At 37.1% G+C, this 16,282-nt stretch overlaps 1 protein-coding gene across 4 annotated transcripts in view; it reads left to right on the top strand.

Moving 5' to 3' along the window:
• The window catches only part of PATJ (PATJ crumbs cell polarity complex component), a 291,022-nt gene that overhangs the window by 195,681 nt on the left and 79,059 nt on the right, over positions 1–16,282 (top strand). For 3 of the 4 annotated variants that reach the window (XM_031465257.2, XM_064493518.1, XM_031465262.2), the window contains 2 exons: positions 2,811–2,883; positions 15,662–15,754. In XM_031465257.2, coding sequence (XP_031321117.1) covers positions 2,811–2,883; positions 15,662–15,754 — 166 coding nt within the window. The remainder of the gene's footprint in view (positions 1–2,810; positions 2,884–15,661; positions 15,755–16,282) is intronic. The other variant, XM_064493517.1, reaches the window with a different exon arrangement.

Below are 16,282 nucleotides of genomic sequence, written 5' to 3'. Positions count from 1 at the left end.
TGATTTGAGCTAACTTGGTCCAGTTAATCATTATTTCTCAATAAGAATTTATGTGCACCCGTATTTTTAATGCTGGTAACCTTTGAAAGAGGTATGAAAAGCCATTTGCTTAATTACTGCCAAATACCCTCTGCCCTGTGAGCCCTGAATCTGGAGCAGACGTGCCCTGTTGGCTTTCCGCTCTCAGGTAGAGCTGAGCTCTTTTGTGTTATTCCATGGGGGAAACTGAATGGGAAAGAGAATTACCACTGGGAAAATGCTGCTACTTACCCACGGGTAACTGATCACTTCCTCTGTGTGCGAGCAAACTGCTGAGGAATGCATCGTGCTCCCTGAAAAACAATAGCCATCTCTAAACGTAATAGTGCATGCTCGAGGCATCTGTAATGCTGTCAGAAGAAATAGATGTATTCTTCATGCTCTGTGTCACTTTGTGGTTTTAGTTTTTCTCCCTTTTGCTCTGGTTTGGCTGGAATGCTAGGTATTCTAAGAATCTGAGAAGGTTACAGCGAGAAACGGTACCTAGACTTCATCTCTTTATTTATACTCTGCCTTATTCCACAAGAATTCTTATCAGCTTAGGCTTCTTACAATTCAACCTACTTCCTCAAGAGATCAGAAAACTGATGTTTTTTTAGAAGTGATTTCTCCCAAACCCTACAGCTAGTTAATGGTAGCGCTAGAACTGAAACCACCTCTGTCTCTTTATTGAAGTGAGAGATTGTTACATTTTTAAAAATAATTATGTTAAGCACACTATTTGCCAGGCAGTGTGTTTGCCCTAGATGATATAACAGAGTGTAGGAAGGACATGGGTCTTGTCCTTGGAGTGCTTATCTAAGGGAAAAACAGATTTGAAGCAAGTATTCATACAAATCAGTTAGGTAAATTTTGAAAGAAAACAGATCTGTGATCATTGCTAGGGTGTTCTAAGCATATAGTGGAGGTCCTGGAAGGCTTGTTTCACGAATGACATTTATAGTGAGCTATGAAGGAGAAATAGGAGAAAATCAGACAGAGGACTTGGGCGTCAAGCACACAGAGCAGAAGAGAAGAGGATGAGAGAGGGCCGTGAGGTGGATGGAGCGCGGCTCAGCTGAGAGATGGAAGGAAGGCCTGTGTAGCTGGGCTGGAGCAAAGTGAGGAAGGAGAAGAGGAAGAGGCCAGAGGTGGGGGCTGGGGCCAGATTGCCAGGGCCTTACAGTCTCCCTAACAATTTTGGACTTGATCCTAAGTGCAACAAGAAGCCATAGGAGGATTTTAAGCAGGGGATTATTATATGTCTATATAATCAGATTTATGTTTTGGAACCGTAACTGCTGGGTGAGGGATGGATTAGACAGAGGATGAAGAATGTAAATAGGGAGACCAAATAGGATGCTCTTACATTAATTCAGGTGAGAAACGATGATGCCTTCCACTAGAATAGGATGGAAAGAAGTGCAAAGATTCAAGGTAATGTTTTGAAGGTAGAGTCAATTAAGACTTCCTGATGGATTAGACATATAGTTGAGGGGTGAGAGGTTTCAAAAATGACTCTTAGGTTCCTGGTTAAACAACTGGCTGGAAATTGACTATGGAGCCCTCTGGGGACTGAGTAGGAGTGAGAACTCTTTTATTTGAGATGCTTCTAAGACATCTGGTGGAGATATAAAGTAGGAAATAGGAAGATCCAAGGCTCTGAAAAAGATGCAGGCTAACTGTGAATTTGGAAGACATCAATATTTAGTCTTTGAACTCAAGGGAATAATTCACGTAGTTGAGGTTATTGAACTAACACTGGAGGAGAAGGCTGGGTGGGGTATAAATTTAATAAAGAAAGTTAAAGGCAACAATATAATTAAAGCTTTAAAATGGGAATGGCATTGACCAGCCAATGACTCTTTTTCCAGTTGGTGAGGAGTAAAATATAAAGCATAACAAAATGGATTTGAGTGCCCTCCTACCCTGTATACACTGGACATAGAGAGCTATGAACAGTTCTGATCTTTGCGCACTAGTAAGGAGCTTCTTTGGTTTATATTGTGAAACCTAAAGTCAAACTTCACATGAATCTTGAGATAATGATATTGGTCATGCATCACAAATGGACAGTAAAGGATAGGTCTCCCACAGAACCCTGCTTACCTACCGTTTGCTAGTAACATAGTGGAAATAAGCCCAAATCACCAGAACTGCTATTCTAGGAGTTGTTTTGTGCCTGTCCCTCTGGTAATGGAGTTTCGGCTTCCAGCTGCTCTCCTCCAATTAGAATGATGACCAGTAGAATTAAGCTCACCCACCAAGCATTGTCTGTCTGGCTCTCTGCTCTCCCCGCCCGTCACTTCTCCTCACACAGTACCCCCATGCAGGGAACTGTCGTGTACAACCCATCATCCTTCATCGGGCAGAACAAAGTCAGAAGGCAAGTGAGGAGGCTGGGAGCCTTTCCAGTACAAAGAACAAAATGCTCTAGACATTAATGGGGCCTGGAGGTTACACATGCCCATATGAAAAATTTATACTCCTCGGTGCTGAAGGAGTTGATGCCTTTCCAAAATTACCCTTTGCAGCACCTGACTTACTAAGCAGGATTTGGCCAACTCGTAGCATCATCATTCTTTGTCACTAATAATTGTATCTTAGTATCCCTTGAATAATACATCTCTTTTTGTGCCTAATAGCTTTGCATGTTTGAAACCAGTGTATATTTATGTAGTTTTCTTTTTTTTTTATTCTGTAGTGCTATGTTTACTGAGAGAATGATTCTAATTTGAACCAGGAACTTAGCATTTACTATGTACTGATTCTGCCTATTTTAATGTCCACAGAAATGAAGATGCAGTCAATCAGATGGCTGTTGCTCCCTTTCCATTACCATCAAGTTCCCCATCTTCTATTGAGGTAAGGTGGCTCCTAACTAGTTCTTAGTGAATGAATTACTGGGTTTGTTATGATCATTTTTTCCAAATCTAACATTTTTTATTTTCAGTGTCTGGTATTCTTAACTCAGAGAATTTATTAACTAGGGAATTTCCCTAATTAAAATAGAAAGTATTTAAGGTATGGTTATAAGGTAATAGAAAACAATGTTAGACAAACACATTAGAACTTAACCACATGAGTATTGCCTTCCTCAGAGTTCCTTAAGATTCATTCTTTGTCCTAATTGGGCATTTCAGAATTTATTAAAAAATTCTTTTTTAGTAACTGAATTGTATCTTTATGGTTTCAAAACACTTTCATACTATGATTGGAGGTGCCTTTAAATACTTTCATCTATTGATGGAGAAATTACTAGTACAACAATATTGCTAACATATTGATCTCTTCTAGAGACAGACAGACAGATGGATTGTTGGGTAGGTAGGCAGGTAGGTAGCTGGCTGACTATATAGATAATCAGTGGAGGGATTCCCAGCTGAGGGAACACTGCACATTTTTTACTTATTGAACTATTTTTTAATTCCAAAAATGAATGCATACTTAATTATAACTAATCAAACAATGCAGTTATTAGAAGAAGATTTTATTTTCTTTTCCCCACTTTCTCAAGGAAATTAATCTTTACTGTTCAGTATCTTTCCATGCTTTTTCCTTTGCTTCTATGACAAAAAATAAACAGCTATATATGAATAATGTCTCTTCAGTAATATTTAATCATATAAAACAAATTCTTTTTATTCAACAAGTATTCAATGAATGCATATTACATGCCAGGTACTACTTGGGTATTAAAGATACAGACATGAATAAAACAGATAAGCCTCCCTGCCATGGTTCAGCTTCCTGATGAGTAAATTAACCAGCAAATACATAAATAAACTGAGAGTACTATCAATAGTGGTTAGTACCTTGCAGATAATTAAAATAGGGAATGTGGCTTGTGAACATTTTGGTTATAAGGAAAGCCTCTTGGACGAAGTGAAATTTAAACAAGATCAAAATAATAAGAAGGAGGCAGACATGCAAAAATAAGGGGGAAGAGCTTTCTCTGCACAAGGGACAAAAATAGCTCTCAAATGAGAATGATCTGGGAAACATATTGGGAGCCCCTAGAGTAGTGGAACAGAATGCAAGGGGAGAGGGAAGGAAGAGGAGGTGGGAGGGAGAGAGGAGCTTTGTGAGTCAGATAAGTAGTTTGGGTTTCTTTTGTGTGCAGCAGCACTGGAAGGTTTTTAACAAGGGAGCAAGGTGACCTGATATAGTCCACTAGGTAGAGAATGGACTGCAGGGAGGTGAAAGTAATGCGCTAGGTGGCAGAAGCCCAGGTGAGACCCCCATTGTGGTTAGATGAGGCTTTGGTGATGGAAGCAAAGAAAAGCGAGCTGATTCTTGATGTTTTAGATGTTGAATTAGACGATTGATTAAACATGGATGCTGAGGGGAACTAAAGAATCATGGATAAACGTAGATTTTGCCTTGAGCAACTAGGTGGATGGTGGTGCCATTTACTGCAGTCTGTTGACAACAGGGAGGCAGAAATTAAGAGGCTTGTTTTAGATCAGTTAAGTTGAGGTGACTATTAGACATTCTTCTGAAATAGATTCTGTGCATTAAACAGAAAACCTTTATTTTGCTTAATATAATGATCATATTTTAATGTCCTGTATTGCATATTTTTCCAATTGACAGATACTCAGATGATTTTTTTTTTTTTTGCCAGTAAAAGATACCAAAAGAAACATACACGTGCAATGTGTGCCCCACCACACACATATATATCAATCATTTGGTACTGGTGCTTTTATTTCTATTGTGTAGACTTCCCCAATAGACAGTTGCCAAATCAAAAACTATACAAGTTCAAATTTTGAGTCTGTATTCAGACTAGTTACCATCAGAAGAAGTTGTAGTGATAATGAGTATCCACCAGTAGCCATTTAGCCACAGCTTTGCCAGCACTGCGTATTTTCATTCTAAAGACTAGTGTAGGCAGTTAGCAGGGTGGTGAAAAGAGCTGCCTCAGAGGCAGCTCCTTCAGTTCAAACCCTAGCACAGCCATATGCTAGACATGTGATCGTGGGTAGTTATAGTGACTTCTTCTGTCTCCACTTACTGTAGGGAGATGACAATAGTTCCTCCTTCATAAGATTGTTAAGATTAAACATGAGAGAGAGAGAGAGAAATAAGATATCTGTATCTGTCTGTTTATCTGTCTGTCTTTCTGTCTATTTAGCTAAAGATATCTTGTGCCAAGCACATGGTAGCTACCCAATAATGTTAGTACTTAATTCCTAATTCTTTTGTGTTTATAGAATGTTGTATAAATCTTTTTTTTTTTTGGTTGGGTGGAGGTCAGTATTTTACAATAAATGTTTTCTATAGTATTGTTAGTTATGAATATTCCCATCAAAATAGTATTCCCCTTGGAACTGAATTTTTATTTTTTTTGCTCATAGTTTTTCTCAGTGCTAAAGAAAAGTGCCTTTACAATGATCAAGAAAACTACCCTGTCATTAAATTGTAAAGCTTCTGTGAGAGACAGCTTTTGTATCTTAGGGTGGGTAAAGGTATAGTGTTGGTGTCAGCATTTAGTTTGAGAGGACCATTTCTGGGGTCTCTGGTTTCCTTTGTTTCCTTTCCATCAGGAATGACTTCTGATATCATGTGTGTACTTTCTCTAGTCTATGCGCAGCCAACTGGCCTCTGCTGCCTTCCTGCTTAAAGGGCAGCAACTTAGAAGAGGATGATTGAATAGAGAATCTACTGTGTTAAACACTATCTTAGATGCATTGTTCCAAGTTCCATTTACATCCAGACCTCTGAGAGACAGTGTTATTATTTCTGCTTTACAGAAGAAGAGGCTGGTTAGAGAGGCTTCGTAGCATACCCATATGCCCAGAGGCAGCTGTGTTACTCAGCATTAGTTTCCTTATCTGCAGGGGTTACCACCAAACCTTCATAGACTTGTAAAGAGTAAAGAAAAATAATGTATATAAAGCATTTAGCACAGCTCATGGTACAAACTAAATGCTCAATAAAGTTGAACTATTTATTCAAATATATAAATATATCCTTCAATGTTAGCTACTATTTTCATTTTTTAAGTTGTGCTAACCACAGAAGTGGTTCTCATTTTTCACTCACCTGTTAAAAATTTTTTTACTTACACTTCAACATAGCAGATTCAGTAATAAATCAGAAAAACAACTTCATTATATTCTGAAAATTTAAAAGACTGATTTTATTTTTGAATGAAGAAAAGACTAATATGTGTAAAATATAAATAATGCCAATCTTAAGTTTCAAGAGTCTTATCACAATTCTTAAATCAAATTTGAGTACGCTATTATTTGCATTTCATTTTCAAAAATAATTAAGTCACATTAGCATTTAAATTTATGAATAAATAATAAATTATTTTCTTTAAAAGGTATGCTATTTGATGCTTCTCTTGCACCCTCATAATGAATTATATTATAAGGAGAGTTTTTTAGTTTCTGTCTAGACTATTGGCTTCCAATAACTGCCACCAAATGGTGAGTGACAGCCATCCTGCAAGTGGTATATGAAGTACTATATAGGAATGCTCTGGTCCCCTGACCAGTCTCTTCCCATTCACTTGTGTTCCCCTCTCACTATGCCTTTTTCCCTGCTGCTCTTTCTGCTAAGTACTTAAGCATAATTCCTATCTGACACATTGCTGAGAGAGCTAGCCGATTTAAATCATAACCAAATAGATGAAATACAGCCATATCATCATGAATTTGGACCTGACATAATAATTCAGCAAAAATGAATAGTACTTTTATTAAATACCAAAGGGATCTCATATTCATTCCTTTATTGAACAAATATTATATGTCAGGCACTGTTCTAGACACCACGGCTGTAGCAGAGCACAAAATTGCTTCCTACCATTATGAGCTAAGGGAGTGAACAAGAGCACTCATTGAATATTCAACAAGAAAACGTAGGTTCTTGTTTCAGCTCTGCCAATTGTCTGTTGGGCAAATGACCTTCGTAAAGACACTTAAGCTCTCAAAGTTTGCCTTTTCCTGTCAAGCCGGGTTAATAGCCTCCCCTGCCTGTGTCAGCAGATAGCTGTGAGGATCGAGTGCCAAACATAGGTAAAAGGACTTTATAATCCGTGCAGCTCTGTGCAGGTGTAAGGGGATGTTAGCATTTCTGCTGCTGTCCTTGCAGTGACTGTAGTATTGTTGGGGCGGCTGCGCTGCACAGCGATTGAGAGCAGAAGCTTGGCACTTAACAAGTTTTGTCAAAGATGTGGAGAAAAGGGAGCCCTCCTACACTGTTTGTGGGAATGTAAATTGGTGTAGCCACTATGGAAAACAGTATGGAGGTTTCTCAAAAAACTACCATATGACCTAGCAATTCCATTCCTGAGTATCTATCTGAAAAAAAAAAAAAAACTAATTAAAAAAGATACATGCACCCCAATGTTCACTGCAGCATTATTTACCATTGTTAGGATATGGAAGTGACCTAAGTGTCCATCAACAAATGAATGGATATATAAAGAAGATATATGTATGTATCTTTAAAAAAAAGATTAAGTTTGTTACTATGAATAGTCCTAAATAGAAAAAAAGGAAAAAAAACCCAACCCCCCTCCAATGGTCACTTTGTTGTTTTAGAATTATAAGGTGGAAGTCTGCTTGAATATCAGAATTTGTAAAATCTAACCAGTAATAAAACTACTTATTGAAACTAAAGAAAAGAGAAAAAAAAAAAAAAAAGAACATAAGCTTGGAAGTTGGACAGATCCAAGCCTGAATCTGCTCTGCCATCTACTAGCAGAGTGAACTTGAGCCAGTTAAGCTCTATCAGCTTGCATTTCCTTACTTTTCTCAAAAAGGGGTTTGATAATAATAATTCATTTTGTGGATTTGTTGGAAGAATTGAATAACGTTTATAAAAGTTTTAGCACTATCCTTGGCACACGGTAAGAATTCACTGTAGTTGTGATGATCCTTGTGTTGTCACAGCCCTCTAGCAGGACCTCAGCCTCCAGCATCTTCCACTTTTCAACACTTACCTACAATGCAGGATTCTTTTCTTACTGCATTTGTCCTCTTGCTCAATTATCTTTAATACCCGCCTCTTGCCTATCAGACCTGTGTTTCAAAATCTTTGTTTCAAGGTTGGAATTAAGGCTTTGTATTTACCTCCACTAATCAGCCTCCTTTTCTCACGACTGTGCAGTAAAGTGCTGGGTGCTCTACATACGTCTGCTGATTTCTCCTCCATGTGTCTTTTTCTCTCCACTCCTTATGCCTTTGTTCCTGTTGTTTCTTCCACCTGGGTTGCCCTCCCACTTCCTCTTTATTAATTTACAACCACTAAGGCCTTGAAGAACTGCTTTTTGAAAGCTTCCTCCAAGTTTTCTATGACTCAAAAGGAATAAAATAATATATACAGAGTAATAAGCATAACACCTGGAATATAAGTACTCAGAAGTGTCAGATACTATTCTTTTTTCAATAACTGAAATCTTTATTAAAGTCAAATAATCTTTTTAAAAAATGTTTATTGAATTATAATTGGTTTCCAATGTTGTGTTTCTGGTATACAGCAAAGTGATTCATTTATATATATATATATATATATATATATACACACACACACACACATTCTTTTTCAGACTCTTTTCCATAAGTTATTACAGGATATTGATTATAGTTCCCTGTGCTATACAGTACGGCCTTGTTGTTTATCTATTTTATATATAGCAGTTTGTATGTGAGATACTGTTGTTATGACCAACTTCATCCCACACCATTCCCTTCAGTAATGTTTACTCCTTTCATAGTTAAGTAATACTCATGATTCATTTAAAAGGTAAAAATTACCCTTTGTCCCATGTGTGTTGTCACCTGGGCCTTATAGAAAAAGAAGGACCCACAGTGGCTGTACAAAACTGCGTTCCCACCAGCAGTGAAAACAGTATGGAGATTCCTCAAGAGACTAGGAATAGACTTACCATATGACCCAGGAATCCCACTCCTGGGCTTTTATCCAGAAGGAACCCTACTTCAGGATGGCACCTGCACCCCAATATTCATAGCAGCACTATTTACAATAGCCAAGACATGGTAACAGCCTAAATGTCCATCAATGGATGACTGGATAGAGAAGATGTGGTATATTTATACAATGGAATACTACTCAGCCATAAAAACCAACAACATAACGCCATTTGCAGCAACATGGATGCTCCTGGAGAATGTCATTCTAAGTGAAGTAAGCCAGAAAGAGAAAGAAAAATACCATATGAGATCGCTCATATGTAGAATCTAAAAAAAAAAAAAAACAAACAAACAAAGCATAAATACAGAATAGAAATAGACTCATAGACATAGAATACAGACTTGTGGTTGCCAAGGGGGTGGGGAGTGGGAAGAGATAGCCTGGGATTTCAAAATTGTAAAATAGGTAAACAAGATTATACTGTATAGCACAGGGAAATATATACAAGATCTTATGGTAGCTCACAGAGAAAGGAATGTAACAATGAATATATATATGTTCATGTATAATTGAAAAATTGTGCTCTACACTGGAATTTGACACAACATTGTAAAATGATTATAAATCAATAAAAAATGTTAAAAAAAAAAAAGAAAAGAAAAAGAAGGACCCATTTCTAAATGTGTTTACCAACTAGGATTCTGTTACTTGTCCTGCCTTCATTATGAATATTCTTCATTTAAGAATGTTGGACTATAAACACCACACTAAACTGTATGCTTTTGTAGGGCCAGGCTTGTTGTCTTCTTGATCACTGAATCCTCAGTGCTTAACACACAGTACTTGCTTAATAATATTTGTGGAGTAAGTGAGTGGCAGGAATTATATTTTGGCCTTTCTACTGCATCCTTGATGCTTCATTTCAGTATTGAATACTTACTTCTTGTTGGTTCAATTCATTTTGCCACTATTTGCCGAAAGTTTACTCTGTAGAGCATAAAAAGATTGATTGCACATTGTCTCTACCCTCAAAGAACTGTGGTCTTATAGGGAAAATAAGACATGTTTGTTACTAAAACAAGGGGTCCTAAGAGATGGAGTTTTAAGAGGAGTTCACAGAAGATGAGTAGTATTTCCTGGTAGGAGACAGCTATTTCTGATGGATATATTGAATTTTAAAATATGAATATGGTTAGGTAAGAATGTAGGAATAGCACAAACAAAAACACAGAAGTAAGAAAAATCGGGGTGTGGAATGGGGAGAGGAATATAAGGATAGGTGAAAAGGAATAATAGAAGATGGGGTTGGAAGAATTAAGGTCAATAGAGAGGGGCTTAAATTTAAATCTCAGAAGGTTTGAACGTGATGCATTAGGCACTTGGAGCTGTTAAAGGTGTTCTGAATTATGGAAATGGTCTGATCAGGTCTATACTTCAGGTAGATTAGTCTAACAGCCAAGTCAAAGATGTCTTGAAGGTGGAAACGCAATTAGGAAGTTACTGCTCTTATGTCTTCTAAGAGATATGGAGGGCTCAAATATAATTGGAAGGCATGATATTTATTCCATTCCTCAACAAGGCAGCTGAATCTTTTAGAATATCTTTCTAGAAGCAAGAACCTTCATTTTTCCTTTTTTCAGGAGTTGTGCTTTTTTGAATACTAAGTGAGATGGAGCAGGGCTCATGACCAATGGAGAGGTTGATTACCCAGGGCATCCTATTAGCATAATTTCCATTTTATCTTTAATTATACACTGCCTTTCTGGAATTCTGAGTAGCCTTGAAAATATGCTTACAATAGGGGATAGGAAAAAGAAATTCAGTTTGTCACGTCAAGTAAACATAACTCTGCAGGAAGAAATGTTTGTGAATTCAGGCTAGTGATTAAACCAATAAATCATTTTGTGGTTTTTTGAAGAGAGCGTTGGATTTAGGAAATACGGGGGTGACAAAATTTAAACCAATATAAGTTTTATTTTAAAAAAAGAATTTTCAACATTTTCAATTATATCAAGGATGTATAATTGCTAGTTTTTAAAAATTAATTTTACTTAGTTAAATTTTAAATCAAATTGAAAGGAAAAATACTGTATACACTAATATACACTTTGTCATGTTAAATGAGGAAGGAGGGTAGGGAAAAACACTATGGAACACTTATCTGATCATAAATATTTTCCAATCTACAATAATGTCCTTAACTAATTTAATTTTTATTGATAACCTACTCTCAAATAAAACAAATTCCTGCTATCAAGGATCTTACTGTCTAGTTGGAAAAAACTATAGACAAATAGTGCATATGAAAAAAATTAAGTAGTACAAAAATAAAATAAACTTTATCGTCACTTTATGTAGAAGATTTTGGAGGAACCCAGAGGAGGGAGTCTGAAACTTTCAGACGGTTTAGAAGAGACTTCTCAAGTGGAGATTTCTCATTGGTCCTTTTTGGAAGCGGATAAAGTGTCTGTGTTAAATGTACAGTCATGAGCCTTGCCTTTTGCTTTTGTTTGTCTATAAAGCATAATTCACTATGGAATCTACGGACTGTGGTCTTCGCGGGGAAAGGTCATTTTCTTGGAGCAGCCTTGGCTAAGCAGGCAACTTTGGACAGGTGGTTTGAAGATCAGCAACAGAGGAAGGGAGCATGCAGCCATCCGGCTTAGCTGAATCATCTTGGGTGTCAGTGGGCCACCATCCATCAGCCAGATGGTCTTCAAACCACCGTGATGCAATTGTGCTTTGGAAATCATGCCTGCTGACCTGTTTTCCCCTTTCCATCTCTGACTGCTCTCTTTTCTAAGCTCCTAGTCAGCAGAACAGAACTCTCATTGTTTTCTTCTGTGCTTCATTTAAGCATGAAAACTCTTTTATAAACTTTAGCTCTCCTAGGAAAGTAAATACTTCAGTGCTAATCTCTTTCAATTCCAGCTTCCTTTTTACCTGACTCTCCTCTCCACCTAGATTTTGACTTCAAACTGTCCTCTATGGAGCTATCGCAAACCAAACCAGTAACTAAAAACAGAAGAAATGCTTTAGAAAGGGCTCACTGGTACAGTTAAAAAGAGCATCAACTCTGAAACTGGACAGACCTAGGCTGAATATAAAAATGAATCAGACCAAGGAAATGAATGAGGCATAGATGTTGGATTCAAGCATCTTTCCATTTCATCAGGGAGATCAATTCTGTATATACATAATTAGGATACAAATGAGAGGATGTAAGTGACATATGAAGTTCAAGTAAACTGTTAGATAAGCTTAAAGGAAGAAGAGACATCTTCCAGCTAAGAAGAAGGAAAGGACTTGTGGAGTAAGTGGCATTTAAGGAGTGGCTCTGTATGGTAAATTCTGTGGGTGTAGATGTAAAGGGTATTCTTTTTTTTGTTTTTATTCAAATCTTAAAGGATATGTAGACCATCTGCAACCTAGTCTGCCTTGCCCATGTTTTCTTAAATTTTCTAAGTTGAAGCATCAAACAGCTGTTTTCTTTCCCTCTTCATATTCATTTTATAAAGACTAAGAAAATCTCAATTTCTGTACTCAAATTGCTCAGAAATGTAAAGTTTCCTCTGATTTTTTAAACAATACTTTCCTTTTCCCCAGGAGACAGATAATGTAATTAGTAGTTGATGAAAGCCATCAGCTGACCACCATACTGGTGAAGAATCTCCTCTCATCTGGGACCAGAGAAGGTGGCTGTTTGCAGAGTTGCTAGAGAAGCCACCTATGGATTTGTTTTATAATCTAGTGCTGAAGTTACAAACATTGTTCCCATTGTATCCTCCAGTTGGATAGCATAGCATCACCAGGGCCACTTCAGGACTTTCCACAGTTTACAGAGCCAGACACACTAAGTAACTGGGGCATCAGAGGTTTTTCACCAATTAAGTACTGGTTTTTAAAAGTATAATTTGTTTCTTCAAAGTTTGTTTGTTTGTTTGTTTTGGTGTCTAGAGCTTACTGTCTAAAACGCTGAAAATCTATATATTTTCAGGCTTTATTTCTTAACTTCAGCATGTTTATTTTTTTCATTTAAAAATTTATTTTTATTGATGTATAATTAATTTATAATGTTAGTTTAAGGTGTACAGCAAAGCAATTCAGTTTTATATATTTATACATACATATATATATGTGTGTATATATATATATATATATATATTCTTTTTCAGATTCTTTTCCATTATAGGTTATTACAAGATATTGAATATAGTTCCCTGTGCTATACAGGAGGTCCTTGTTGTTTATCTGTTTTATATATAGTAGTGTTTATGGCATGTTTATATTATATGGTTAACTTCTTGATTACCCAAAATTCACTGAGAAGAGGATTTTCTATCTAATGAAATTTTCTGGTTAACAAATGCTAAAGTGCTTTTTGTTAAATCCATGGTCTGATGGCAGTGATTTTCTTTTTAAGATTGTGAATCCTTTCTCCCATAAGATTTGTTATCAACACTCAGTACTGAAAAGAAAGAATGAGAAAGGAAAAAGAGAGAAATGAACATCATTTGCCTAGGGCCTAGAGCATAGTTACCAAGATCATGTTACCTTTGGTGACAGTCTTACCTAGCTGTGAATCCTGGGTCCGCCACTTACTGGCTGGGAGTTCTTCAGCAAGTTACTTTCAATGTATCATTTTTTTCATCCATGAATTGGTATCACAGTGGTATACACTCATTTTGGTGTTTCTATGGTGACTACATGAAACAGGTCATGGACAAAGAACCTGCCTCAACAAAATTGAAAACAAAAATTATCTGTACTTGGTGTTGTGCTAGTAGACGTTTTTCATGTTAATGCGTTATTCTTCAAAGTAACCTGATGGGGTAGTATTTTTAATTTGATATTTTTGTATGTACTTTAAAACAAGTACAGTTGACCTTTTAAACATCATTTGAACTGTGTGGATCCACTTATATGCAGAATTTTGTTTTCAATAGTAAATACTAAAGTACTACCCAGTCTGCGGTTGGTTGCCGAGGAACCACGGATAGGGAGGGCCAACTATAAATTACACACAGAATTTTGACTGTGGGGAGTGTCAGCTCCCCAACCCGACATTTTTCAAATCTGTACTCAGATTTAGAAAGAAATTTGCAGAAAATTATATAATTCTAATGGCAAAGTTGAGATTTGAGTTCCAATCTGACGAATTCTAAAACCCACGCTACCTACTCTCTTGGATTTTGTTCTTTCTGGTATTTCTTATAGCTCTCTTTTCTTTTTTAAAACATGCAGTAATACGCACTAATCCTTCTATATATAATCAAACAGTGTAGAAATAGCTGGTGAAAAAATTCCCCAATCCCTAATCCTACTCCCCAGAATTTAAAAGATTGGTTCTCTATGCTTGCAGATATTTTCCCTGCATCTATACCTATGTAATGTATGGGATTTTTTTCCTGAAAAGATTGTCCTAATTTACATTTTTCAATGGTATGTAAAAATTCCTGTTTCCCTACATCATTATTAATACTGATATTCTCTTTCTATTCTCTTGTCCATTTGATAGATGAAAGAATGCTCTATCTTTGCTTTAACTTGCACTTCTTAAATTATAAGGTTGAACGTCCCAAAATCAAAACTATTTCTCTATAAACAATCCCATCTGAATTTGTAATAATCCAGGATGGTGTTGTTTTAAAATAAAAATCCAGATAAATACAATGTAGATACTCCATTTATTATCCTTATTCTCCTCTGTGTGCCCTCTGAAAATGAAGAAAATTCTGGCTAATTAACTATAAGACTTAATATATCATAATTCAATTGAGGAGACACCTAATGTGTCTTGGAATTTTAATGGGGCTTATTATTACCAGATGTCTCATTTACATTAAATAAATATTTTTAGGAATCTGCAGAAAGCAATCATCAAGAAAACAAGTACTGCATTCACTGGTTAAATCAGTATTTAAATACTGATAAATCAAGTGTTTTCCCTGTGCCGGGCAGGGTGCAGGGCACTTGAGTTTCAGAAATAAACAAGATGAATACAGTCTCTTATCTCAAACAGTGTAGCGTTGTGCAAAAGATAAAAGTCTCAGAAAGTTTGTCTCAGAAGAGCTAACTCACAACTAGCTGAAACAATGAGCAAATGTATTAGCTCTCATTGGAAGACTGCTGAGAGTAGTCTGGGCAGCAGGTTTGGTTGATCCAGTGGCCCCATTTTGTCCTCAGAGAACCAGTTCTTCGGTCTCTGTCTTTGCTCCATCATTCACAGACTCCTTTCCTTCTGGTCATGGAATGGCTGCCCATAGCTATTTGCACATCTCGCTCTCCTGTTAATTTGGGAGGTGTGGGGACTCCTTGTGGTTCTTTTGAGATCTAGGAAGGACTTTTCCAGAAGTCTCCAGCAAACCTCTCTTGGTGTCTCATTGACCAGAGCTGGTTCAGGTACCCATTCTTGACAAAATCTTTGGCAGAAAGAACGAGATTAGCCTGAAGGCAGTCAGGCCTACTCTTGGGACAGAGAGTAGGGTTCAGCTTTCTCTAAGGTGTATCTCTGAGCAACAGGATAGATACCTTAAAAAAAAAAAAGAAAGAAAGAAAGGCCTTCTACTGGGAAGGAAGGAAATAGCTGGGGCTTCTTCTACTGGGAAGGAAGGAAATAGCTGGGGCTTCTGGAGAGGAAGCAGGATCCACCACAACAGGAAACCGAGCAACTAGGATTATCTGTACAGTTCAGGTCACTGTGAGTGAAGAATGACATCTTTGCCGTTTTCTTTTTAATGTCTTATAGGATCAGAGTGGCACTGAGCTGGTTAGTAGTGAGGAGGACGGCAGTCTTGAAGTTGGTATTAAACAATTGCCTGAGAGTGAAAGCTCCAAACTGGTGAGAATCTGGGCTGTTTCACCCAATGTTCTTTTTAGGGATGTATTGTCTGTATTTTGGATCAATTGTTGTGTTTGCTTCTCTAGGAATCTTGATTTCTGAGACAGGAAGCTATTCCGTGGAGCAAATGACCCAAAGAACAGCATCATCTCCAACTTTCTTCACACTTGAGTTGTCCTGTCCAGGATTACAGAAACAATCTCTCTTTTCAGTCCTGTTTCCTTAAGGCGAGGGCTGTGCTGAATTAGTCCTAGAGGCACAGAAGGAGATGTTAAATGCATTCCATTGTTCATAGTAAAAGGTACTTAAACCCACCCGGGGGCTAGAGCATCAGGAGAGAGGCAGTTTTAGAGAATTCTCCCTCTTTGTCCTAATGTTTGATATCTTGTTATTTAATATTTATTGAACTTCTATTGTACACCAGATACTGTATTCTAGGTTCATTTCCTGATCCTCACAGTGTAGGTGGTGATATTTTCCTTTTACACATGAGGAAGCTGAAGGCTTGCTGAGAGATGTTAACTAACT

Source organism: Camelus dromedarius, chromosome 14, assembly GCF_036321535.1.
Source record: "Camelus dromedarius isolate mCamDro1 chromosome 14, mCamDro1.pat, whole genome shotgun sequence".
Lineage (NCBI taxonomy): Eukaryota > Metazoa > Chordata > Mammalia > Artiodactyla > Camelidae > Camelus > Camelus dromedarius.
The sequence above is the reverse complement of the archived record's forward strand: the minus strand, read 5'-3'. Positions and strand labels throughout refer to the sequence as shown.